This window comes from Antedon bifida, chromosome 11, assembly GCF_963402885.1.
Source record: "Antedon bifida chromosome 11, ecAntBifi1.1, whole genome shotgun sequence".
Taxonomy (NCBI): domain Eukaryota; kingdom Metazoa; phylum Echinodermata; class Crinoidea; order Comatulida; family Antedonidae; genus Antedon; species Antedon bifida.
The window spans coordinates 4,664,941-4,692,658 of NC_136236.1; the positions used below are offsets into that span (position 1 = coordinate 4,664,941).

The following is a 27,718-nucleotide window of genomic DNA, read 5'->3' on the forward strand; positions in this document are numbered from 1 at the left end:
CAATTCTTATATAATTGTAAATCTGTGATACAACATTTACTTACACTATTTAGATAGTACCAAATAAAAAAAACTACTTCTGATTTAGCAGTAATGCTAGCAGGCAGCAAGCAGGCAATCAATTACTACTTCGTACAATCTACAGTAAAAGAAAAATAACCAAACTATTGCACGTATCAGTTCATTTAATACTTTATGGTATTTCAACCACAAGTGGTAAAAACATGTAAAATTTTTATATCTCACTTGCCAATAAGAAGACAAATATTGTTTGCATTGTATTCAAACCACAAGTGGCAAAATATTTAAAAATCGTATCCTATACTTATTACTACAAGATATAAAAAGACAAAACAAAAATATTTTGTTGGTATTGTATTCAACAAGACATCAACATTACAAAATTAATAAAGCCTAGCAGAGTACAAGCTAAACATACTACTACATAGTACAGACAGGCTATTAATACAGTGTAGCATAGACAAAATTACAAGACACATCTTTTACATCCAATTATTAATATGATGACGTCATCAAATTGATAAGATAAGAATTTTAGAAGATAATTATCTAAATAATTACATTATTGCAAATTTGAAGAATTTTGGGCACGTAAAAGTGTGATGCCCTTTCGTTTAAACGTAATGAATGCAGAGTACAAGCTAGGCATACTACTACATAGTACAGACAGGCTAGTTAGAACTACTAACATACTAGTAGTATACTACTAGCCTGGGTGCAGAACAGTTAATATACACATTTGCGGGAAAAAAGTATAGGAAAATTTTTTTTTTGGTTTTCTGATAGAGTATACAATATAGAATGTCAGAAAAAAAATCCCCATCCCAGGGTCTTGGGGAAAATTTTTTACGGCACTTTTACATTTTGGCCTATATAACACACACAAATTCCTATTAACACACACAAATACCTATATATAGGGGATAGGAAAAATCAATTAACAGTTTTTGTTACTTGCAGTTGTGTTTTAATGATTAAAATTAGTAGAGGCATACTTTAATAACTACTTCTCATAGTAGTTGATGAATCAAGTCGATACGACGACATCATCATGCCAGAATCCAATATGGCGTTAAATTTGGCGGGAAAAATAGGGTATTGCTAAACCCCGCAAACCTCCAAAAAAACATAGCAAACCCCACCGAACCAACATAAAAGTGATTGAATCATGAAGTGTACGACCCACTGGGTATATAAAATATTAAATTTCTACTGTTAACTACTTATTTTGGGGATAAAACATCATTTTTTGGTAAAAATTAGAAATCATTTTATACCAAAAAATGAAGTTTTACCCCAAAAATAAGTAGTTAACAGTAGAAATTTAATTTTTTTTTTACATGGATATACCCAGTGGGTCGTACACTACATGATTCAATCACTTTTATGTTGGTTCGGTGGGGTTTGCTATGTTTTTTTGGAGGTTTGCAGGGTTTGCGGGAAGTTAGCAATACCCTGTTTTTCCCGCCAAATTGGACGCCATATTGGATTCTGGCATGATGATGTCATTGTTATCGACTCGATTTATCAACTACTATGATAAGTAGTTATTAAAGTAAGCCTCAGCTAATTTTAATCATCATAACACAACTCCAAGTAAAAAAAAACGTGAATTGGTTTTCCCTATCCCCTATATATAGGTATTTGTGTGTGTTAATAGAAATTTGTGTGTGTTATATAGGCCAAAATTTAAAAGTGCCGTAACAAATTTTCCCCAAGAACCTGGGATGGGGATTTTTTTTTCTGACATTCTATATGGTATACTCTATCAGAAAAACCCCAAAACATTTTTCCTATACTTTTTTTCCGCTATTTTTTTTTTTCAGGCTATACCAGGATCTTCGGAAACATTTTCTTTTATCAATTAGACATTACTACGGCTAATCCACAAAACAGTTTACATTTCATATAACATAAAAGCCTAACAAATAATACGTCTACTAGACATCAACATTACGTCTGCTAGTAACTGTACTGTCTGTATTACTACTTGACCAATCAATACACGATTCCCGCTCTACGGTTTTACGGACGCCATTTTTTTTTACAGAAATGACAAAAACATGATACATCACATTGTGACATTTTAAATAATAGGCCTTATATATTATGGCGATTTTTGTTTAACTCTAAAAAATGACTTCTATAATATGCTATTGTAGGCTCGTTGTTTGTTTTTCTTGTTCAGCTAAAGAAACAACCTACCTAGACAGCCTATAATACAATACGACCGTGAATGTACTGGTCCTATTTATTTATACTAGGCCAGGCCTACTAGACAAGGCCTAGGCCTATTATTGATTAAATTACAAAACAACAATCCAAATTAAACAAAGAATGTCTTACTTATATTATATTTCACCAAATGTAGTAAAACTTTCTTGAAAATGTAATTTTGTAAACAATATTTGTTTCCGATACAACATGGAAGCACGTATACAATTACAAAGAACCACGTTGACGTTGTGACGTTTTCAATTCACTGACGACCGTCTTTAATATGGCATGCAATTCCCGACAAAAAAAGACATATCAGTTCATTTCTGTGGCGATTAAAGTAATTGTATGTGTTGCACCACTTGCGCGGCGGATAACCAAACTCGTCAAAGTGACGAGTTTCATCTTTATCTTCTTTCTTTCTGTAATTTTTGTGTCACGCGTATCTGTAAAACTTAAAGCCCCCTTCCCTACGTTTTTTAGATCTAATTTAAGATCACAAACTATTTTAATGTAAAAATAATACTATATGGTCCTATTGCGATAACTTTTTTCGTCTTTAAACGGTTAAAAATGTGAAAAATAAGTCGATTCTAATAATTATAGCGGCCCGCTATAAATCCCAAAATGCATTGCGCGCGGATTGATATTTTTGTTTTTCACCTGTAATTCGCCCACTTTTCGATCGATCGTGAGGCCAAAACAAATGGAAGACTCCTAACTTTTCAGCGAAAATACCGGGTTTTCCCCAATTTGTATCAACGGAGTCTGGCAAAAATAGAAAGACAATTAATGCAGCAACTATACAACGTCAGGCTAAATTCAGCACTAACAAAATATCATATTCTTCAGTTCAGGTCATAATGCCATAATCTTTTTCTGTGTGCAATATTCCAACGTATGACGTGCACGTGGCGTTTGTCGTGCGGATAACTAACTCGTCAAAGTGACGAGTTACATGTCTAGTTTTCATCTTCTTTCTTTCTGTATGATTTTTGTGTAACGCTTTTCTCTAAAACTTGCAAACATAACATTTTTTTAACTATGTTGACATTTTGACATTTATGTAACGTCGTCAAGCGAAGCTTTTCATGATGCTTACAATTGCGCAACGTGACGTACGCGCGATTTAACGATTTTCTCGTATTTAACATAGCTCGACAACCAAATAACATTTCAACTTGAAACTTTGCAAAAGTTTAATTTATATTATGCGCTAACTTTCTGTGGGAAAAAAATTGCGTGTTTTACACAAAGTTACGCGCGCACGCGCATTTAAAATTTCAAAATGCGCAAAATTAATTTATAATCAACTTTCTACGCGTTTCATGTCGTTTTAAGCATGTCAAAAATTCCCACGCGTGCGCACATTTTTACGTGTGCGGTGCGCACGTAGCATTGAAAACGTATTTTTTTCGCGTGATTTATGTTTTTCCAGCCTTTTCTAGTAATTTTACCAAATTTTAAACAATTTCGACTTAAAGATACGTCATACGAGCACGTCGAATTGGACAATTTGCGCGCGTTTTTTATGAAAAGGTTAAAAAATTCGTTTAAAATATGCCTTTTTTTAAACAGTCGTAATTTCTAAACTAGACGGTCAACTTTTTGTGGATGGCATATTCTGGAAGTAGATGAGTTGTAGATATCGTATCAGGTATTAATATGGCTAACCGGACATTGTGACGTCATCGTATGGCCACGCGAATATAAAATTTAGGATTTTTGTATCTTTCGTCATAGCTTACCACATTGAATAGAGCGCATCTCCACTTATCCGTTTTCCATTTTCACCCCGATTTTGATATTGTCTAGGTCAATCAACTATCTTTCGCAGGAGTTAAAAATATTTTAATTTTTTTGACGTCATCATGCATAAAAATTTAAATCACGTGTGGCATTAATTTCATCTTTACAGTAAATTTTAATCTGTTATAGCTCGTAAGAATAAAATGTGATAATCACGATTAAAACTTTTTCTGGAAGCTATTGGATTGTAGATACGAAACTATGTAAAAATGTTGCCAATCGGATGTTGTGACGTCATCATATGGCCAGTTAAATAAAAAAGGTCGTATTTTCATCTTTTGCGTCATAATTCATTACATTTAAAAGAGCGCGCATCAATATTTCACGTATTCAAATTTCTTCTACACGCTAATACGTTGTTGCTGAGATAATTTCCTTTTGGAAATGCTACCTTCGCGTTTCATTTTAAAACCGTCAACATGTTAAAAATTGCAATAAATATCGGGTCCCGTAATTTCACCTATTCTACACTGTATGTGATATGGATACAGATTATACTGTGTATACTATATATGAATTTAAATAATAAAATTCAGCAATAACAACATATCATATTCTTCAGTTCAGGTCATAATGCCAACGTGAACACTTCCTTTTGTCCTCAACCTATCCCCTTAATGTTAATGTTGCACCACTTGCGCGGCGGAAAACCAAACTCGTCAAAGTGACGAGTTACATGTCTAGTTCTTTATTTCTCTCTGTACAGATTTTGTGTAACAATTATCTCAAAAAGTTGAATGTTGAAGATGACAAAATTTTCACAATATCTTTCAAATACTGTAACTTAATCCTAATAAGCTTTTCAGCGTGATCACTCAACCGTGACGTCATTTATACGCCATTTTGTTAAATCACATTATCAATCATATCGCCATAACTCTTTATCACATATCAATAAAATTCACAATACGTAAACTTCAGGTAAAAGGTAAATATATTAACCAATAAAAGGCACGCGCACGTAGGGTCATACGCGTGAAATCGCGCGTTAAAAATTTAAAAAGCTCAAAATTAAGGTTTGATCAATTTAGAGCATGAATTAGGCTATTTGCGTGTTTCAAAAAATTACTGCGCAAAAATGCGTTTTTGCGCGCGCAATTCTTAAAAAGCGTAAAAATACGAATTTTTTGTAGAAATCGCATTCTACTCACCATCCTTAGTACATTCACCAAATTTGAGTCCGTTCTGACTTAAAATAACGCTATACGAGCATGTTAAAAATGACAAAATGCGCACATTAATTGCATAAAAGTGCTGAAAATGATGAAAAATAAGGCATTTTTAAAATGAAAATAATTCTTCAGAATGCACGATGACCCCTAAGTTTTTTAACTTATTCGGAAAGCTATTGAGTTGTAGATATAAATGTATATACACATTAGACGTACAAAATGGTATTACGTCATCAAATGGCCACTTGAATTAAAAAATTAGGATTTTTTTCCGTTTTGTGTAGGTTATCACATTCAATAGAGCGCATCTCCGCTATTTGAGCTCGATTTTCGCACAAATTTCAGTGTGTGCTTGCTTAATTATTTATCTATTTGCATTCATTATCTTTCGAAATTGTCATCTTTGAGTTTATTTTGATAATTCCATCATACCAAAAAATTAGAACATGATGTGTGTCCCGTAATTTCACCTATGCTACAATGTATATAGATATACAGTATATACTGTACATATTGTATATGGCATGCAAAACTCAGCACTATAAGCGTATGCATCATGTCATAGGATGGCATACATCAACTTTTTACGATCGTATGTTAACGTACGTGCATGTTTAAAAAGTTTTAATTTCATTAAAATGATAAAAATGATCACCTATAATTCGTCAAAGTGACGAATTAAATTCTAGTTATATTTAATATTTCAAGCTTAAAGAGTAAGAATAAAGCTGCAACTTTAAATGTAATTGCACTTCTCATTACATTTTCCATTTTTTACACAGTTCTACAATATTATTGAGTCAAAATGTAGAATATGTAGGATACTGATAAAGTAATTATATACCAGTTTGATGTAATTTATTATTTTTACTATATTTATTAATTTTTTTTTCATTTCATTTCCAAAAACACAACGCGCCATCAGCTGTGGCAACAAGACAAAAAATGGTTCTCAACAAGATGTGTTTTTTGTTGTTGTTTTTTGTTTGTTTGATGTAATTTATATTAAATGTCTTTTTTAGTTGGATTTGTCTCCGGATTCATTTATCTGGACTCTCACAGGAAATGGAAATATCGACTCAACCGCCGGGGTAAGATTTCTTTATTTTTTATTTGTGTTAAAAGTTTCTCACTTTGCCTCTAGAATGTTTACTGTGTTTTATTTGTTGATATAATTAGAAACCAAGATATAAATGCTAATGGTTTATATTTTTATTACATTTTTTCAAGAGCGGTTACACGTTGGACCCTGTAAATAATAGTCAAGCTGAACTCACGTTTGCTAGTGATACTTACTTTGCAGATGACATTCAATTCGTAGGAAACATAAACTCAACTGTTAAGGGTATTTAAACTAAACGTTGTTTGTTTTTTTTTAAATCAACACAATCAATAACTAGTACTGTCATAATTGATGATAATAAAAAATGCAATACACGTACATTTGAGTATTATTGTTTTTTGTTATCATAATGAATCGTTTGTATTTTTCAGCCGATGTGAAACCTGGAGTAATCTTACGTGTTACTATTACTGCTGAAATCAATGACCCCGGTTTGGTCACCGCAGAAGGAGCTGCTAACGCAGTCTTCAGTAAACTACCACATTTTGTAATGAACATCACCGAGCAATCTGCAGATGGCAATGTTTATGTTAACGTTGGTCAAAAGGTGCATATGAACCTTATTGTTGAGTTTCCAAAAGGTACCGCAGATCCTACAATTGAAGTCACACTACCATACAACTTTACGACTAACAAGACTAGCGAGCAATGGAGTATCAACAAAGTGTCGGTTTCCTCTGTTAGTGACAGTTTATCTTGTACGTATTCGACAGAGTTCTGCTACTACGCTCCTCAGACGCAGTACATTGCTAACGATGATGACTTCGGCATCCTTAAAGACTGGTCGGTGACACAGATTGAAGGAATTATTGAGGTGAACGATGTAGACGCTTCTAATAACATCTTAGCGTTAGAAGTAGAAGTTGTCCTAGACGATACAGACGCGGTGGTCAACGGATCTGAGCACTGGTTAGGACTTGGAATGCAGATTGGTGACGAGGCTCACATTTGGGTTGGAGAAGTACCAGTTCATACACTGATCAATGATGTTCCGGAACCGAAAATGTCGTTCAAGATAGCATACGAAACTAATTCTTTTTATAAAGGGTAAGTGTTTTTATTGGATTCATACTATAGTATAATCATAAAACTAAAAATTGCAAGTACTTGCTGCGAGCAAAATGAAATAACGTAGTTTTGATGACGCACGGCCCTCCTAAAGACACAAACCGAGTGTCTATAATAGAACGCTTCTCATTGGATAACAAAATACCTCCCACAGACTATGCAGTGAAAAAAACGTTAAACGCATGCCTAGGTCTTCTTAAGCCAATGGTCTGTGGACAAACAATAAACTTTCAAGTCTGACAAGCAATGAAGCGTAACGGCAGGTCAAGCTACTGTTCAGAATATTAATTAATAACCACTACGCAGCAATAAGCTAATAAAAAATGTTTATGCTCACACTGGCAGACAAAAAACAAAAAAACATAAACATAAATTAAAACATATTAATAATTTATTAGTCTTACGATTACACAATAGTTCATCTTCAATATAATATAAATATAATCCTCCAATTAAATGACAATAATTTACTCGGGTGTGTTAAAATAAATACCCTATTGTTTGATGTAGCACAAAATATGATACTATTTTGTTTTGATCTATGTCTCTAGTGATGATATTATACTATTGATTACAATTTGGCATGATGACGATTCAACCGGGAAAGCAGTAAACGCCACTTTCACATTGCTTACGTCTAAGACTGTCCAGTATATTAGCCTCGAATCCGAATACACAGAGCTCATCCAGGCACCAGTGGTAAACTCTATCATGTCTGGGCCATCTCCTGTTCGATTTGATGTAAGTTTTATAGAGTTCTGCAGGAACCTAAAGTCTTTCAACTTCGGCCATTATCGTCTACAGATTATAGTTTTGACGGGCCATGACGTTCCACTTCTTGCAGAATCTTATTAATTTAAAATTTAAACAAAAAAATGTTCAGCAAGTGTGGTTTATTTTTTTTTGTCTCCGTTAGATTCCTTCGTGCATGAAAGGAGTTTTCTAAATGAAACACAAACACAAATTGAAAATGTAGTAACATTTGTTTTACAGCTTGGAACTATTCAGATTGCTGCCAAACCAACCTTCCGAGTACGCTTAGGAATCGACAAAAATGGAAACAGTGCTCCGGGCACTCATCGCTTTGTTGGCGTGGCTGATTTGTTGTGGTTCTCGACTGTTAGCGATAACGTTCTAGGTTCTACAGATCTTTTTCAATTTGAGTACTCGGACATACCAGATGTTGAAGGTGGTGGTAAGTGTAGCATTATCGTATTGAAAATGAAATGTGCAAGAAAATGGTTGAGTTCTGGTTGATTTTTTATAACTTTCTTATCGTTTATTGTTGCACTTATCGTGATCCAAATTTGGCAATACTTAATCTAATTCGGAACTGGCTGTTTATATCTTTTTAGGCAGGCCTACATAGCCTATACACAAACATGAGATTGTTATTTTTGATTTATGTTCTGTTTGTTATAATGATTAATTACTCCAACATTAACTCTCATACTTCAGATTTATGTCGGCCTGGTTACACACCTTACAAAGAAACGTGTTACAAAGTGTTCAACGACACGCTACAAACTTGGGATACAGCAAAGGCGGCATGTGAAGCAGACAATTCGGAACTAGTCATGATTGAAGATACGTTTGAACAGCAATTTCTTCGCATCCTCGTTCCAGTACTCTCGCCATACAAATACTGGATTGGGCTGAAAGACGCTGGGGTTAGTATGATGTTATCCATATAATTGAAGACTGATGACGTAACCTGATGTAATCATGGCGGTGGTTATATTAATTAACTGTATGCGATATACTGTATTATACCTTATGGTTATTCAAAACATCTTGCATTTTGTAGAGTACTGATATGTTCATGTGGACAGACGGTTCATCGACATCTTATACAAAATGGCTACCAGATAGGCCAGGGGCAAGCGCGACTGAAGACTGTGGAGCTGCGGCTTTTGTAGATGTCTACGATACAAGGGATGTCAGTACTGATCTTGGTGATTGGGACATTATGGACTGCACCGCTGTCCTGCCAGCTATCTGCGAGTATCCTATGTTTGATGGTAGGTTCCTAGTTCAGCAAAGGGAAGGCGCCAACTTTGATCGATTCAAAGTTTCCTCAATTTTCTAAGTTACATTGTAAAAACTAAACATAATTTCGCTAGATTTTGTTTGAATATTTTCAGAATACTCAATTCTTAAGTTTAAAAGTTCCTACATGATTGAGTACAACAATATAAATATAGTAGAGAAAATTAAACCCTGTCTTATAAATGTATACACAAAGCATTGTGAACATAGTGTTTTAATCAAATGAGCTACTATAACTGTCATCACTATCATTTTTAATGTCACCCATAACCCTTTCCTCATTATTCGACGAGAATAAGAGCCCGTTCAGTTTAGTTCATTAACCGCGTTGGCTTAATAGACCAATTATCGCTAACTTTGGTAGGTAATTGTTAGCAACATTTCCATGTAAATAACTAAGCCTAAACGGGCCCCATGTTGCCGAACCTCACTTTTTTGTTCTAATTATCACACTGATTATGTTTACTTCAGAGGAGCCTGCACTTAACCCGGCTAAAGAACCCGTGATGAGGTACAGCAAATGGACTGACATCCAGACATGCGTCTGCCATTATGATGCCGGATCTAGCCAGTGCGATTGTTGCGTGGTCGGTGCTCATAAGTGTGAAAACGGGAAGCATACTGTGTGTGTCAGTGACCCCAGTGACTGCCCAGTTCCAGGTAAGTTTGGGAATAATTGAGAGGCTGAATTATATTTAATGCGTTACTTCCAAAGGAAAGACATTATCAACTGTAAATACAAAGATAAATTAGATAATTTCCCTCTTCCTTGGATAAATAAGAAATATAAAATTTACCAGGAACGATATCAAAAGACAGAAAGATCCGTCGCTTAAAAGGCGTCAAACCTCAGCATTATTAAGAACACTACTTACACAAAGTTTACCAATTCAAAACACATTTCAATTAGTTTCTAGTTCTAGTTTCCATGACCTAGAGGATCGTAATCGTGTAGCAGATTAGATACCGTATAGTGCACCAAGTCCTTCCAGGAAATCAGTAGTTGTACTCATCATGATACGATACACAGGCATAAGCCATATCTCCAAGTGGGGTCTATCTCATCTCCGGGCTGGAGGGGTTTGCTGGATGGCCGTTATTGGTTCTCCTGAACCAACACCCTTGTAGTATCAACTGGGTGTCCAACCACCCTCCACACCATACTCCTAAAGTAGTTGGTAGGGTACCGGTTTAATCGCCGGCGGCGTATTGGATTACAGGTTTCCAGGTCTCCTGAACTGACCTATTAGTTTGAACTATCTCATAAAGACAAACTTTGCCCTGGTTTTCATTTCGGGTCTATTATACTTCCTGGTTTGGTTCCTGCCGTCCGTGTGGCTCTTTTCTATCATATCAACTGTCTACTCAATATACTGAGCTAACGATGTGTTGTTTAATTTCGACAGATTATTACGATCGGGGTTTTGTCATAACTAAGAAGTTAGACGATCCGGCTAATGACGTCATTTTTGCTTGTAACCCTTCATTTGGACGTCTATCAGACAAGATTGTTCCATCCTGCTATGTACAAGATAATCCACCAGATGGAAGCTGGAAAGGTAAAAAAATGAGACTTGGTTTCATAATGTCGTTCAAAGAATAGCACTGTCCTGGATAGCACAGGACACTCAGCACTTCCCAGGGAAGAGTGAAATTGTAAGTTTACTCTTCCCTGTTCCTCCTTCTTTAACGGTCAAAGGTGAACTGACTAGGATTATAAGTACATCGTCCATATAAACAATATTCCGTGACTGACGATTCTAAACATCCCCCGGTACTATTATTAACATATACATATTTTTTTTAATAGCTCTTCCAATGAACCTGCATAACGTCATTGGATCTGACCAACTCACAGGACATATCTATGGCATTCACATGGACATGAGCAGTTACATGCGCAGTAAGGATCATGGTGCAACGTGGGAGTTTATCAGCAAAGACGCATGGGACTCGATCACAAAAAGTTTGCCGGACTTCAAGACGGCTGGAACTAGTGAAGATAACTGGTTGTGTGAGTTATTTTATATCTTTATTTAGTTCCCACAAAGTTCTCATCTGAACCGTCGCTTCTGATTGGTTAAACTTTGCTTCCTAATGTATGAAATCTTAAATAATTACACTACAGTAAACACTTAAGTGCGACAATCTTAAATTGTAACAATTGTAACATTGTGGGGCTGTCCGTTAAATAGAACCATTGAATGGAACGAAATAATCAATTATACGTTATACGAACAAATTAACTGGCAACGATTACATAACTCATTTCTATCTCTTCAACAGATGATGACAATGGTCTGAAGTATAATGGAGATTTGAAAATGAAAAGAGACTGCTGCTAAATCATGATATTTTAGCGGCCCGACTCTAAGTTATTAATCAACTTTCGCAAATATTATGCAAATTAGATTCCGTCCTATTGTAGTTTTGACATTTTTTTCTAAAATTCTATTTTGGAATTTATATAGAACATATTTTCAATTTTCAATTCATATTTAATTGTTTTGATTGTAATATTCATGATATTTGCATTGATTATTTAAATATCATATTAAAAATACATAACATTCCAGAAATTAATTGTAAACGAATTACCTTGAACATTTTTCTGTCTGTGTTTTGAAAGTATTTAACCCTTTTTTTGCAATTATTAAATTACGCAATATTTGTCAAAATTCAATATTTTTTAACAAAAACGTGAGTAAACAATTATTGAATGTTCTTAAATAGTTTGAATGTCTTGGCGTACCGTAATATAACATTAATGGCGATTCGGCCTAATAATAATAAAATATGTTTTTGTCACGCATGACGTTTCATAGATACGCAAAAGCTTGTTTTGAAAAATCAAAATGCCCGGGCCACTGGTGGCGCTACGTAAAATTAATAAGAATTATATCAATTTCGAATATTTATAGCTAGATTTTTTACGTACTTAATAGTTATTAATATTGTAATGACAGAACAGCTATTGTTATTTACCGTACCTATTAGGGGACACTTTCCCGTGAAACGAAAAAGAGGAAATATGTTTTAACACTACGACCAACCCCCGACACCCATTTTAAGGGGAACATTTGTTGGGTCCCCTGAAGGTGTCCCCTCATTATGGGTTCTACTGTATTTAATTTATCCAATTTGCACGCGATTAAACTGTTTTTACAATTGTAATTGCACTATATCGTTTTAACTAAAGTATATTGTTTTTGATATTGTATAATATTGCATAACATTCGAATGAAATGGTTATCAGTGTAACCACCCTGGTGTAACAGACCAAGGTATTTTTTATTCTAAACAGTTAAACACCAAGATGATCCATACATAGTTTCATTATTGCGCATGAGCGTATTAAACATAATCTGTATCAGACTGTATCCTTGTACAAACACCATTGCTGGTTATGATGTAGTGAATTGAAGGAGATGATTATTGATTATGCACTGTAACCAAGGAGGAAGCCTGATTGTTTATTTTAACAGTATCTTAGTTACGATGTAAACTTAATATAACGCTTAAATAAAGTTGTCGAAAAAAACAGTCATTGTAGGCGTATTTTCATATTATATACATACATAATACACATACATGCGCGTACATATTTTATTCTTTAACAACAACAAAAACCGACATGGCTATAAAAACATGAAGCTGTAGATGTTTTTGTTAGCGAACACCATAAAACATATTTTAATACGTCGCCTAAAGTGATATATTGTTATTAAAAATAAACAATAAAGTTGTCGAAAAAACAGTTATTTTAGGTGTATTTTCAAATTATGTACATAAATAATACATAATACATACATGCCCGTACATATTTTATTATATAGCAAAAAAACTGACATGGCTATAAACAAGGCCATATACATGGCTGCAGTCGCGTTCTCAAATTTGAGTTAGTGTTTACTGACCAACCGACCGACATAATGAGCTCGTTTGCACGCGACTAAAAACATGAATCTGTAACGTAAGCTAACGTTATAAAAAGTATTACGTGGCAAAAGGCAGAGAGAGCGACAGAGGGCGTGTTATTTAATACTTCCGTCCATAAAGTTCTATCTACACTATCAAACTTTATGTGACGTGCCCATATATGGACATGATGATCTCATATCCCTATAATGATTGGGAATATCATTACTATATTTGGGCACATCACAATTTGTTGTCAAACTAGTTTTATAGTGTTGACAGAGTGTTGACAAAGATTATATTAAGCTTTTATGACGTCACCGATATATCGATTTTCCTGACAATCAATATGCATGTTCTGTTTGCATATAAGTGCGATGCAAATGATTTGACCAATGACGACGCGTGGATTCGAAATACCATCTCAGACTATTGATCTGGGGATCGAAAATTGTATTTCTCGAGTAAGTTTCCGAGTCGACAAAAAGCAATATGGAGACGTACCGTGGAGAAAGAGATTAGGCTGGAGATCATGGAATGAAGCTAAAGCAAAAGCTAGAAAAAGAACTGCGTAAGCTCAAGCTTTGCCCGAAATATTAATGTCAAAAGCAATAATTGAAATTTTATTTTTGCTGCTTATATGGTTAATAAAAGATAAAACTTTCATGCAGTATCAAAACCGATGCTTTTTTGTAGAAAAAAATTACGAATTTAGCGAATTTATCAAAACTGTTGTTTTTTGCTCATTTTGAAATTTCATGGTTTCGCCTAGTTTCCATGGTAACAATACACTATTAAAATTTAACAAATATAAAATTATTAGTGGATTTATATAATTTAGGATGTCTTTTTTTCTAGTTTGGATTGCCGCATTTACCATTTTGGACTTTTGGCACACTTTGAATTAATTCTGGCCCATTGTGCATCGTCACGTGATTCCTTAATCTGGTATTGAATTTTGTTAACGTAGCGAATTATTTTCATTGCTTACACATTTTAGGATATTTTTGTTGTCTTCTAAAAAGTGTTTAATGCGGCCCGCTTAATAAAGTATGATCATGATGCATCAAAACTCTAAGCTCTAATCTTATCTAGTATAATGTAAGTTTATTAAGTTATTCATTCTGTATTTTTTGAAGACAATAAAATACTATTAAAGTTTACTTGTGTGTGTTATCAATACAAGTACAATTTGGTTGTGTTTATGTGCATAGGCCTATAAAGTACTTAATTAGTCCGCCAATGTATAACATTAATTTTAATACTAGCGTTATTGCTATTTTTTACCTAGAAATGAATTAAAAATAAATTCATAACTCATTGTTATTTTCCTATTATTCCCCCGTTACATGCACGTACATATTTTATTATTTATAAAAACTGTCATTGCTAAATAAAGTTAAAGATGCATGAGTCGAATGAACGTCAATTACAAGTACAATTTTGTTGTGTTTATGTGCATATAAAGTACTTAATTTGTCCGCTAATGTGTATGAAATTAATTTTAATACTAGCGGTATTGCTTTTAATCTAGCAAATAATTTAAAAGTCATAACTCATCATTATTTTCTTATTATTCACACACATGCACGTACATATTTTATTTTTTATAAAAACTGTCATGGCTAAAAAAGTTAAAGATGCATCCGAGTTGAGTGAACGCCATAAAAACTAATGCTTGTCAAAATATTTCCGTCCACGAAGATAATGAAAGAAAGACTATAATATTTTTTATGACGTCCCTGATATATCGATTTTCATGAAAAGAAATATGCATGGTCTGTATATATATATATATATATATATATATATATATTACATAATAATAATAATAATAAAATAAAAAAAATTTGTTTTAAAAGTAATTTTATTGTGTTTATGTGAATATAAAGTAGTTATTGTCAGTCTTATGTATTAAATTAACTTGAATTATAGCGTTATTAACAAACAAATCGCTACAAGATAGCGTTAGTTATAATATTGCGACCGTGTGATATACAGCATATTCGTTGTTGACGACGTAATTGAACATTGTTTATTAACACACTGTGAAGTTAGATTGTTTAAAAAAATGGCCTGTTGGAAATTCGTCTGTTTTTTTCTTTCTGTAATTCTACACTTAAGTGAAGGTATGTTATTAATATATTATTTACCAATTCTGTAAATGTAATAGTATCTCAGACTAACTTCTACATTTAGGAAGAACTTTTTGTTCTCTTTTGTGGCGTAAACACCACTTTTATTAACATTCATATTATCTTGTCATAAAATCACAATTATTTATCCCATTTTTGTTAATTCCTAATGTCATCACAATTTGATAAACTTCTTCAGTAATTTTTTCAAATCTTTGTATTCCGTATTATCTCCTTTTTTCATTAATTCCCTTATATTTTGCTATAATACACTTGCAAAAAAATAAAAAATACAAAAGGTTAATACAAAGACGTTTGTTCTAAATAACCTTGATGTTTATCCTCTTCAAAGTAGGCTACAGTGTATTGTACGAATTTAATATGAATTACTTCGTTACTGTTATTATTTTAAACAATGTTTTCGAGGGATTGAGTATTATAACATTATTAAACATTTTTAATAATCACAATTTATTTACAACATTGAAATTATAATTTTCCTTGTGGTTCTTGTTATTCGTTCACACACTGGTGACGGTAAATTAATCAAATATATCGGTAACTATAGATATGATATTAGATATTTTTCCTAAAGCATTATACAATCTACCACATGTACGCATATCGAGTAAAAAATATTAGCACGTCGCAAGCCGCGCAAGGCGCGTCGTGAAGACGAAATATTGAGAGGTGTGAAAGACACTTAAGGCGTACGGTAACTACAGTTATTTTAATATTGCAATAGTGGGACTGAACAATGCTTGTAAGAAACCTGTTAACAAAAATTATAATTAGGGTGTTTAATTTTGTTATTCTTATTGTTTATTTAGGTGTTATATTCAAGTAAACGTTTTTTTTTTAATATTCTAATAATACAGGTGATGTCATGTTTGTAGCCAACCGGGATCCTCCTGGAATATATATGACAAACATTAGTTACAGTGACAACACAACTTTAAATGTAGCACCAGTTATTCAGAATGTCGGATTAACTGAACCTCTCGCTCTCGATTATGACATTAGCACATTAACACTGTATTGGTCTGATTACAGCAGAACTATTGAACAGTTTTCATTTGTCACTAACCAACATGAAGTGTTTTTGTCTTTGGAATCACCTCATGCTCGTAATATTCTATTTATTTGAACATGTTTTGTTAGGAAAAATAAGTATCATGTATTTTTAGAGCATTTGTTATCAAAAATGTATGCAAAAGAAATGTATTTTTGTTTTATTAATTTATTTTTAAAGAATAGGCCTAATTATTTGGTAGCAAGTGTATAACTTCACTACTTTCAACATGTAGTCCAAATAGACCAACTCTTTAGAGTTATTTCAAGGTTGAACCAAACGTTGTTGCACTAAACGCTGCTGTTTAATAAATAATAATTAAACGTTTGAGGATACTAAATTAACATAATGTCGTTAAGAAAATTACGTTTTACTTCTTTTTGCATAGGTGACCATTTTATAAATCCGTCTGATTTTTTCAGAAATTGTCGATAACGGGGTCGGATTTAGGATTTCTGAATCGAAAGATTTCAGTAAGCGTTGATAACAGATGTGATGTTAGGAAAATTGAGCGCCTAGTCCAAATATGCACCTGTACAATCTTTTATTTCCCGCTTTCGCAAAGAAAAATATTTTTTTTTCAAGAAGTAAAATTCCGGAGATAATAAAGGGTATAATAGAATCATAACACTAGAAATCAAAACACCGAACACAATTAATAATAAAACCAAGAAGAATATTATGAATAGGCCTAATTATTATAAACACAATTTTACAAACAAATTCAACAACTAAACAGTAAAAGTAACTATTAAAAACAACATAGAATAAAATCAATATACCATGCTCTTTAAAAATAAAGACATTATCAAATTATTTTGTAAATAAATTGTCACGAAATCAATTTCACTCACTAATATTTAAGGAATCCCACTAAAACTTGTTTGTACCTAAATCTGCAAAAGAGATTCTTGAAATTTATAATCTAAAATAGTACCGGCCTTGACGATGTTTAACTACAATAATTATAAAAGAAATTGAATCTTTTTTAGGCCTCCGAATTATCGTACGGTTCAAATATTAAACTGCCTTGCATTTAAAGATACGCCTTAAATTATATAATTTTTTTTCTTTCTACGTGAGGAAGCATTACGAACAATAATTAGTTGCGTCGAGAACCTTATTTTTGAAAAATAGCGACGTGAAAAACGTTAACCAAAGGGTATCGGAACATGAAAGATCATTAGATTTCATTTCTGCAAAATAATTAAGAAAACAAAATGGTAAATTTAAAGTTATGCTTTTAATTAAGTCAAACAATAAGATTTGTTCATCGCAATATGCTATTTATCAGATAATAATATGAAAGTTAAAATGCCTAGCTAGGTAGGGTTGGGCGGCCCAAGGCAATTGTTTTAATGCGAGCGGTGTATGTTGCGTGCGCGATACATGCGTTGCGTTCAAATCAAAATGTATGAAGAAGTACGTTAAAACGAAACTGCTGAATCATGAACTACACTTATGTAAATGAGTATATGGTTGACGTCATCCGTAAACGTATACGCCCTCGTGCGAAAGTTTAATAATAATAATACATAACCCTAGTTATCAATTAAAATGGGTAAAAACAGGTTTAGTCTTCAGCAAGTAAATTTCATAGGTTGAGATTGCAGCAATTATTTACTTTTTTTTTCATTAATTAAGTTGTGTATGATTTAGCCGTTGATGGAGCTGGAAAAAAACTTTATTGGACAGATGTTAACACCAACCGAATTGAAGTAATCAATCTGGATGGAACAAACAGAATAATTCTGTTTGACACAGGATTACCCGGTCCGTCTGCAATTGAGATAGATGCAGCTAACGGGTATGTCACTCTCTCTTAAATTACATATATCTTTTTTTCACTCACCCAAAGGAGACAAAATATTTGATCACATTTCGGGTATTCTGCATATTATTAACGCATCTAAACCATACAATTAAATTCGTTAAAAATGAATAATAAGAATTTAGAAAAATTAATTATTAACGTCTCAGATTTAGTAGTTTTGTAAGTTTGACTTTTCATTCACACCCAATTCTCTGCACCATTATAGGCCAATTCTGTAAATACATTGTCACATGTTTCACATGGCGTCTGTACTATGTTACGGTTAAAGTTAGGGTACGATTATAGTCATAGTCATAGTCATATATACTTTATTGTCCATTTAAAAAAAAAAAAAAGGTGTCAGGTGTCACATGTGATACAGATATAACACTGTATAGAACCACTTGTACTGTATCATAATCTAAATTAGTAAAAGACTGGCCGTATTAAAGTAATAAATCTGGATAGAACGTACTGACAGTCTTAATCCTTTTTAGTTACGATTGATATATCTAACGGGTAATGTCTAGCCTATACACAGTAAACATTTTTTCACGTTGAAGGGAGATCAACTATGAACTTCACATTTCCATTATTATGATTATTAATTTTGGTTAGTAAGCAAAAACTTACTAATAGTAATGCATTAATACCACTCAATAAAGGAAGTAATAAAGATTTAACATTTGTTTTCACATATTCGTAAATCATTAGCCTAATAACTAATCTGCTTCAGTAATTTCGTAAGTTTCAATATATTTTTTTATCCGTGGAAGGGATGTGAACTAGCCTACTTGTAACAGGACGTTAATATAGTAACATAGATTATACGTACACTTAGATACCTGTACTGGACTGATGCCGATAACGATGTGATAGAGCGAGCGAAGTTAAATGACTTGAGCACAAGGACCGTGTTAGTAACAAACGTACGAGAAGCAAGAGGACTTGTTTTAGCAGTTCCCGGTAAGTTACTGTATGGCCATGAATGCATGTAAGTTATAAAATAGTATTACCGTATGTAATGTACTGTAGACAATAGTAACTACTTTCAATGCTGATTGTTGATGTTTATACATAAAGCCGCTTGCTATATAAACATGATCATTTCGGGCCACGTTGCTTATTTATACCTGCACCGTGTAGACTAGAGTCAGACCTAGAAAAGAAATGTGTACCAAATTTTGATCCTGAATCAAAAATCATGTCAAATGTACATGGGGTTATCACTTTGACATTCAATGTACTGCATGTAGTAGAGTCTGCATCTTACCAAAGAACTTATAACACAAGAATCTCCTGTTCTTCAATTTACATTCAAAACACAGTATCGGAAGTACAGGGTTAAAAGGTCAAACTGGGCGACGCCATTTCACAGCATGGAGCAGCGCCCCCTCCAAACTAGGAAGTCAAAACAATTAATTTCTATAGAGGGCTCAGTCAATTACTCTATCCCCCTATAGTATTAGCAGATCCCTCTATGATTTTGACTTTCTAATTTGATGCGGGCGCGCTTCTCCATGGCTCACAATGGCGCCACCCATTAGCTCTATTCTATACCACAATGCCTTTCGAAATTGTTACGCGTTTCGGACGAACAGGAGATTCTTGTGTTTACTTCCTGACATTAGCGACTTTGCGTTCACAACACGCGCCACGCGTCTTTCGAGTAAAAAGACAATTCTGTGGACGCTCAAAAACACATGAGCATGCGCATAATGATATTTTTACTCGCTAGGCACAAAGTATGTTGCTCATATAGTCCATGGGATTTAGCTAAAAAATGACCCTTTTCTCACACAAATTGCAAGAAAAGTTTTTTTTGATGAAATGTGTTCTTTTGACCCTACTGAACACATTTATCAACGTTAGGACATTTTTCGACAACGGGAAGTAGCCTAATTTGCATAATTAAAAATGGCGGCCATTTTTAATAACGTACTATGTATCTTGGAAACCGCTAGTCACAGATACTTAATTATGGTGTTAAAATCGTTAGAATATATGTTTTTATATTCACTGTAATGAACAAGTTTGTCCAAAAATGAATGGAAGTGCTATTTCTAACATTATTGACCTTGATTTATCATATCTCAGCAACCATTAATCGGAGATATACAAATTAGGACTTAAATTGTTCAGAAACTACACATTGATTTATATCCAGTCTAATGGCATGTTTTTGCAAAAAATGGCGGATTCTAACATTATTGACCTTTGACCTTGATTTATCATATCTTAGCAACCACTAATCTGAGAGACACACAATATGGCTCAAACTGTTTAGAAACTACATATTTATATTTAGTCTAATGGCATGTTTTTGCAAAAAATGGCCGAATCTAACATTATTGACCTTTGAACTTTGCACATAAAATCGCATAACTTTGAAAATATTGTACTAACATATGAAATTATTTTTAGTGTAAAATTGTTCAGAACATACATGTTTCTATAGAGTCCAATGACACATTATGTCCAATGATGGCCTATTGTATGGTTAGTAACATTTGAACTATATTTGAAAAGGATTTGAACCCGGAATCTTCTTCATGTGGACATCCATTAGAACATGTGATTTGGCTCTCTAAAATGTAAGAGTTGCAACGTTGACTTATTATGTTTAGTTTAAAGTAGGCCATGGTACATTTTATTATTGCATTCATCCATAAACTGCCTACAAGTTTACACGTTTGTTTATTTGATTTTTTATCGTCTTTGCAGCTGAAGCTGAATTACAAGATATTATATTAAAAACATTAAAATTGATGGTTAAAAAATGGTAAAAATTAAACCACATAGAAACATGGTACTGTACATACACAATACATTCACGTATAAAAAGTACAAAAACAAATTATAAAAGGTTAAAAACTATACACCACTAGTAGTCATACTGTATATGGTTATTGAAATAAATAAATAAATTCCATAGGAAACTGAGGTTTTTACTGTATACGGCGAAAATATTGCAAGTGGTGGTCAGCCTAATTATGAATCTTTTAAAAGTAGTGCCAAATCACATGTTCTAATGAATGCCTACATGAAGAAGATTCCGGGTTTAAAAATCCTTTTCAAATATAGTTCAAATGTTACTAACCATACAATAGGCCATCATTGGACATAATGTGTCATTGGACTCTATAGAAACATGTAGGTTCTGAACAATTTGACACTAAAAACAATTTCATATGTACAATATTTTCAAAGTTATGTGATTTTATGTAGTGCAAAGTTCAAAGGTCAATAATGTTAGAATCGGCCATTTTTTGCAAAAACATGCCATTAGACTAAATATAAATATGTAGTTTCTGAACAGTTTGAGCCATATTGTGTGTCTCTCAGATTAGTGGTTGCTAAGATATGATAAATCAAGGTCAAAGGTCAATAATGTTAGAATCCACCATTTTTTGCAAAAACATGCCATTAGACTGGATATAAATGTGTAGTTTCTGAACAATTTAAGCCCTAATTTGTATAACTCCGATTAGTGGTTGCTGAGATATGATAAATCAAGGTCAAAGGTCAATAATGTTAGAAATTTTTTGACAAACTTTTTCATTACAGTGAATATAAAAACATATATTCTAACGATTTTAACACCATAATTAAGTATCTGTGACTAGCGGTTTCCAAGATACATAGTACGTTATTAAAAATGGCCGCCATTTTTAATTATGCAAATTAGGCTACTTCCCGTTATCGAAAAATGTCCTAATGTTGATAAATGTGTTCATTGGGGTCTAAAGAACACATTTCATCAAAAAAAACCTTTTCTTGCAATTTGTGTGAGTTACGGTATAAGTCTAAATCCCATGGACTTGATTGATTGATTGATTTTATTCGATATTCATACACAAAAGTTAAAATATACAATGTACAAAAAGAATACCAGGATAACCCATTAAGTCGACAAATAAAAAGTAAACTTATTTCCAATGGGGTCCAATCCGTATTAACTGAAAAAGTGAGTGGTTGGGCCTAGTACAATATATCATTAAGTTGGACGCAGTAAAAATGGAAAAACAAGAAAATACATATAAGACAAGATAACATCAAAAAACAATATTAAAAAATAACTTAATTAAACTGATATTCCAAGCTGTTCATTATTAAAATATTCTTTAAGTTTTATTTTGACGGTTGCATTATTTTGTATTGATTTGAGTGACTAATACCCCATACCGGTAATCAAAGATATGCGTACATTTGAGTACACTTTCCTCTTTCTCAATGAGTTATAATATTTGTTTACGTTGTACATTGTGATTAATTTTCTAGAACTTTGTTTTAATTTGAACTAAATGCATGATAATCCATTTTAGCGCGCCTTCTAAAAGGTATCGTGCTTGAAATACGGGTATTCAAGTACAGTATACAATCGTAAACGTATCTCTCTCTCTCATTTTTGTTTTTCACTATTCTCAAGATGGAAAGATGTATTGGAGTGATCGGCCGAGTCAGTTAATTGAGGAAGCTAACCTTGATGGAACTAACAGAAAAACGATTATAACTGTGCCGGTGCGCCCGTGGGGGATTGATATTTATGGAAACTATCTGTACTGGACAGGCACGTTCGGTGATATATATCGAGTGGATAGAACAACTGGAGTATCATCACAACAAAGTAGCGATAGTCGACTTAATAAACCAAGAGGCTTATATATTTTGAAAAGTAAATATTCTATTTTATTATTCAAATGAAATTGCTCAACTCAAACTGTAGTTAAAGATTCAAATGACGTTCTATCAGCTTTGCTTTTATATTGCTATTTCAGTATAGGCCTAGTATAATAGTAAAGTATATTTGTGGTCAACAAGCCCATTTTTAATTTACCTTTTTTAAGTACCTACACTCACAATTAAGTCAAATGTGCTAATAAAAACACTCTTTAGAACAAAACAATGTAAGACGAATTGGACGCAATATCCACTTAGTTCCCGACGAAATAATTTCGTGTTGTGATTCAAAAGTATACTGGATGATTGGAGAGTAACATATTAAACTTTGACCCGTGATAGAAATAAGATATGTTTACTTTATTATGATATTATTGGGCGAAAGTTGTTTAATTTCTGGCGAACAAGAGTTCCATTGAGTACATTTTGATAAAAGACGCATTCCCTACATATTGTGTATGGTCTATTTTAAGATCACAGACTACATTTTAAAAAAAAAATTAACCCCAAATGGGCCTACATTGCGATCATTTTTCTTGTCTTTAAACAGGTAAAAATCTGAAAAAGAAGTCGATTATAATCATTTAAGCGGTTAGCTTTAAATATCGGCATGCATTGCGCGCATATTGTTTCGTTTTTCAATGATAAATCCAAAATAGAGGCGATTGTTAATAAATTTACCAGATCTTCCACCTTCTGTAGTAATGGATTCTGCCAAAAAATGAAAGATAATTTAAATAATCTGATAGCAGACCATCGTATAGATAAATTTATAATACACCTGATTGTATTCTTGCAATTTTATTGGTCAATTATGCCTCGTTAAATAGTGCAGTCAATTTCTCAACGCATAAACATTGATTATTTGTATAATAATAATTATTCTTATTGTTATTATCTAATTGTTTATTAATACCGGAAACGTATACTTTCAGTTCGCATGGATGCGAGCGCAACCGTAGAAGATTCGACATCTTACTACGGAATTGGAGATGAAGTAAAGACGGACCTCTTGGTGAACACTACTGGATTGCCATCAGGAACAGGCTTTAAAGTCACCCTTACAGCTGAGAATATGGAGGTAATTAACAAAAAAAGAACACATATTGTATATACAGTGTTTCTGACCATGCCATTAATTTATATATCAAATGTCTATATATAATCTTTTTTTCTCTATTTTTGATTTAATTTAAGTCGGCGGCTATAGGGTGATTATTTGGCTGTAATGTTTTCCACTTCGTTGTTTTTTTGGTGGTATTCATGCAATACTTGCATACAGCATCAGAAATAACGATTAGTATTATATCAAAACTTGCACAATTGTTGACCTGTGCGTCGATGATTCTCAGATGAGAATGCATATGAAGGGTATAATGAGTTTATTATAGAATAAGTAGAATGGGAAAACTCCCTAGTCGCAAAATGGGTCACAATGTGTGTGCGAGTAGTGTGACGCGCGTGATCCTGAATTTTTGTGCATTTTGTTTGTTTCGAATTTTACACGTTTGAGATTTAATTGTTGAAAATACATTTACAATGATGAAACATAAACATAAACTATTCACAAGAAAAATGTTTAATTAAAACGAAAAAAAACTAACAAAAATGTTAGCCAGACGATAAATTCCATCGCTAGCCTACTGAGAACGATGGATCACCTGTCTGCCCTAAGGACGGACGTAAAATGAATTTAGCCAAATGAATCAAGTTACGAATCCATGTGTCATGTGTCGTGTGTCGACATGGATAATATACGTATACGTTAGTTTATTAAAGAAATAACACACACATGTATATATTACTATAAATACCGGTTGAGTGTAATTATTACCCAATTCTAAGTCCTGAATCTTCGAGATATAGTTTCCAAGTATCAGAGGAATATTTGCTTATGATACTAGGAGAAACATGTGAAACACATGTGGTGTTGTATTACCAACTATTCCAATGATACTGGGCAAATATAGACACATCACCGATAATCGTTTGGTAATTATAGTAACATCTTTTTCAGTTCGACATGTCTGCAGATCCTTTTATATGGACTTTAACAGGAAACGGAAACACCGACTCCACCATGACGGTATGGTTCTGTTTTATATTTTCCTAATATACGGTATTGCTTAATTGAGTAATGTTGTCATAACAAAATAAGTGTGACGTGTGATTTTAGCAGTGAAATAATTAATATAACTTAATGTAATGGTATGTTAAACCATAGATATAGGTCTTTTCCCTATAATATAATTGGGCGTGCGGGAAAAATGAAGCAGAACATCCGAATTTAATCTCAGAGTGTTTTTGTTTTTAAGTCAGATTTGCTATCAGATGTTGCCACGGATCCATTGTATTTTTCAGAGCGCCTTCAAGGTCACCCTGGTCTCCGCATCAGACATTACTTTATCTTTTAGTGATAATGATTACTTTTTATCTGACATTCAACTTGAAGGGACCATCAATTCCACTGTTAATGGTATTTTAACTGAATCTTTTGTTAGTTTTTTAGCCAAAATAATAATTTACACTGTAAGCTGTTGAACCCAAATGAGTGTTACCACATCCCTGCTCCTATAAAACTGATGTTGTTAGCGTATAAGATCAGATTTATTATCAAATTGATAATCTTTTGAATTGTAAAAGCATTTTTTTAATGAATTAATGTGCAGACCTCAACCAACCATATCACATTATAACAGTTCCTATAGATCCCTCCGGTAACCGTAGGCCTACATTGCTTTGTTATACAAAATCGTAATTATAAATATATCACCAATACTTCTTTGAAGTACGTGAACATTATAGTTTTAATGTCTTCCTAATTTGTATTATTTTTTATATACAACAATAATCTGTATTTATTGTTGTTACATCAATTTCTATGTAGCCGATGTAAAACCTGGAGCTATTTTACGTGTAACTATAACTGCTGAATTAACTGACATATTCAATGGCTTAGTCACCGCAGAAGGAGTGTCAAACGCAGTTTTCAGTAAACTACCGCATTTCGTGATGAACATTACTGAGCAGTCTGCAGATGGTAATGTTTATGTTAACGTTGGTCAAAAGGTGCATATAAACCTTTTCGTTGAGTTTCCAAAAGGTACCGCTGATCCTACAATTGAAGTCTCATTACCATATAACTTTACGACTAACAAGACAAGCGAGCAGTGGAGTATCAACAAAGTGTCCATTTCGTATGTCAGTGACTCCTTATCGTGTACATATTCGACAGAGTTCTGCTACTATGCTCCTCGGACGCAGTACATTGCTAACGATGATGACTTCGGCATCCTTAAAGACTGGTCGGTGACACAGTTCGACGACTTTATTGAAGTGACCGACCCAGATGCTTCTAATAACATCTTAGCGTTAGAAGTAGAAGTTGTCCTAGACGATACAGACGCGGTGGTAAATGGATCAGAGCACTGGTTAGGACTTGGAATGCAGATTGGCGACGGAGCTCACATCTGGGTTGGAGAAGTACAAGTTCATACGCTGATTAATGAAGTCCCGAAGCCTAAGATGTCGTTCAAGATAACATATGAAACTAATTCCTTTTATAAAGGGTAAGTTTAGTATCGGATACAAGCAATGTACTGTAAGAGTAATTGTTCTTATTATAGTAGAATTGTATGAATGAAATAAGATAAATTAGAATGGTTCAAACACTATCAGAAATTGTGATGTGCATTATTTAATTGGCAAACAATTGCATTCGTCGCATTTGATCGTTGGCAATCATTGTTCATGTTTGAAGAATTTTTAATGTAACCAATTTGTACATAAGCGTTTGAGTCGCGGCATTTGACGTTTTGACAAAAGGCCTCAACTACAGCAATTGACCAATCAGATAACAGTATGATGGATAGGCGCTATATAATGAGGCAGATTAACACTTTCAAGAGAAAAGCCTTTTTCATATATTTTATAATTTGTTTTACAAATTACGTGATCTAAATTGCATTTATGGTTTATTTCAACTAAAGTCATAAATGTTTTGGTGAATTTTGATCAAAAATCAATAACTGAAAAAGTGCACTGTTTTCGAAGTATTTCCCACCATTTTTAATGACCCCCAAATAAAAAAGTAATAATTGAAAATTATGTCAGATATTTTTTAATAATTTACTTTTGAAATATATTCATTTGAAAATAAAATATTATATGAACTTTTGTAATGAAAAACAAAAACACGTTTTGGTCAATTACTCAAAAGTAGCTTTTTGTAGATAAGCCTTTTTCTCAAAGTAGGGAAGATATGTTCACATAATCACTCTAAGTATTGGGATATAGTGATTGTGGTACCACTCTAATTTGATTTCGATAATAGTATTTGTTGGCTGTTATTTTTAGTGATGATGTAATAATACTGATTAGTATTTGGCACGATGATGATTCAACGGGAAAAGCAGTAGATGTAACTTTCACAATATTGAAGTCGAAAAATGTGCAATATATTAAACTTGAATCAGAATACACAGAGCTGTTCCAGCCACCAGCGGTAAACCCAAGCATGCCTGGACCATCTCCTGTTCGATTTAATGTAAGTTATTCTACAATCAACCAGATTCAATTATGTGTAGGGCCCACAGTCAGCTTGGTTAAGGTTTGGAAGAATACTTTAAAGTATGTTAGGTG

General features: G+C 33.2%; 2 protein-coding genes across 2 annotated transcripts in view; one reads left to right on the forward strand and one right to left on the reverse strand.

Annotated features, from left to right (window-relative positions):
• LOC144856351 (uncharacterized) overlaps window positions 1-11,819 on the forward strand; it is a 49,933-nt gene extending 38,114 nt beyond the window's left edge. Inside the window, exons 3-13 of the mRNA XM_078714339.1 lie at window positions 6,242-6,310; window positions 6,450-6,564; window positions 6,714-7,389; window positions 7,962-8,151; window positions 8,404-8,605; window positions 8,869-9,080; window positions 9,218-9,431; window positions 9,931-10,119; window positions 10,866-11,018; window positions 11,270-11,473; window positions 11,746-11,819. Coding sequence (XP_078570465.1) covers window positions 6,242-6,310; window positions 6,450-6,564; window positions 6,714-7,389; window positions 7,962-8,151; window positions 8,404-8,605; window positions 8,869-9,080; window positions 9,218-9,431; window positions 9,931-10,119; window positions 10,866-11,018; window positions 11,270-11,473; window positions 11,746-11,804 — 2,283 coding nt within the window. The 3' untranslated portion in view covers window positions 11,805-11,819. The remainder of the gene's footprint in view (window positions 1-6,241; window positions 6,311-6,449; window positions 6,565-6,713; window positions 7,390-7,961; window positions 8,152-8,403; window positions 8,606-8,868; window positions 9,081-9,217; window positions 9,432-9,930; window positions 10,120-10,865; window positions 11,019-11,269; window positions 11,474-11,745) is intronic.
• LOC144856384 (caveolin-3-like) overlaps window positions 1-27,718 on the reverse strand; it is a 156,942-nt gene that overhangs the window by 53,624 nt on the left and 75,600 nt on the right. The window lies entirely within an intron of this gene.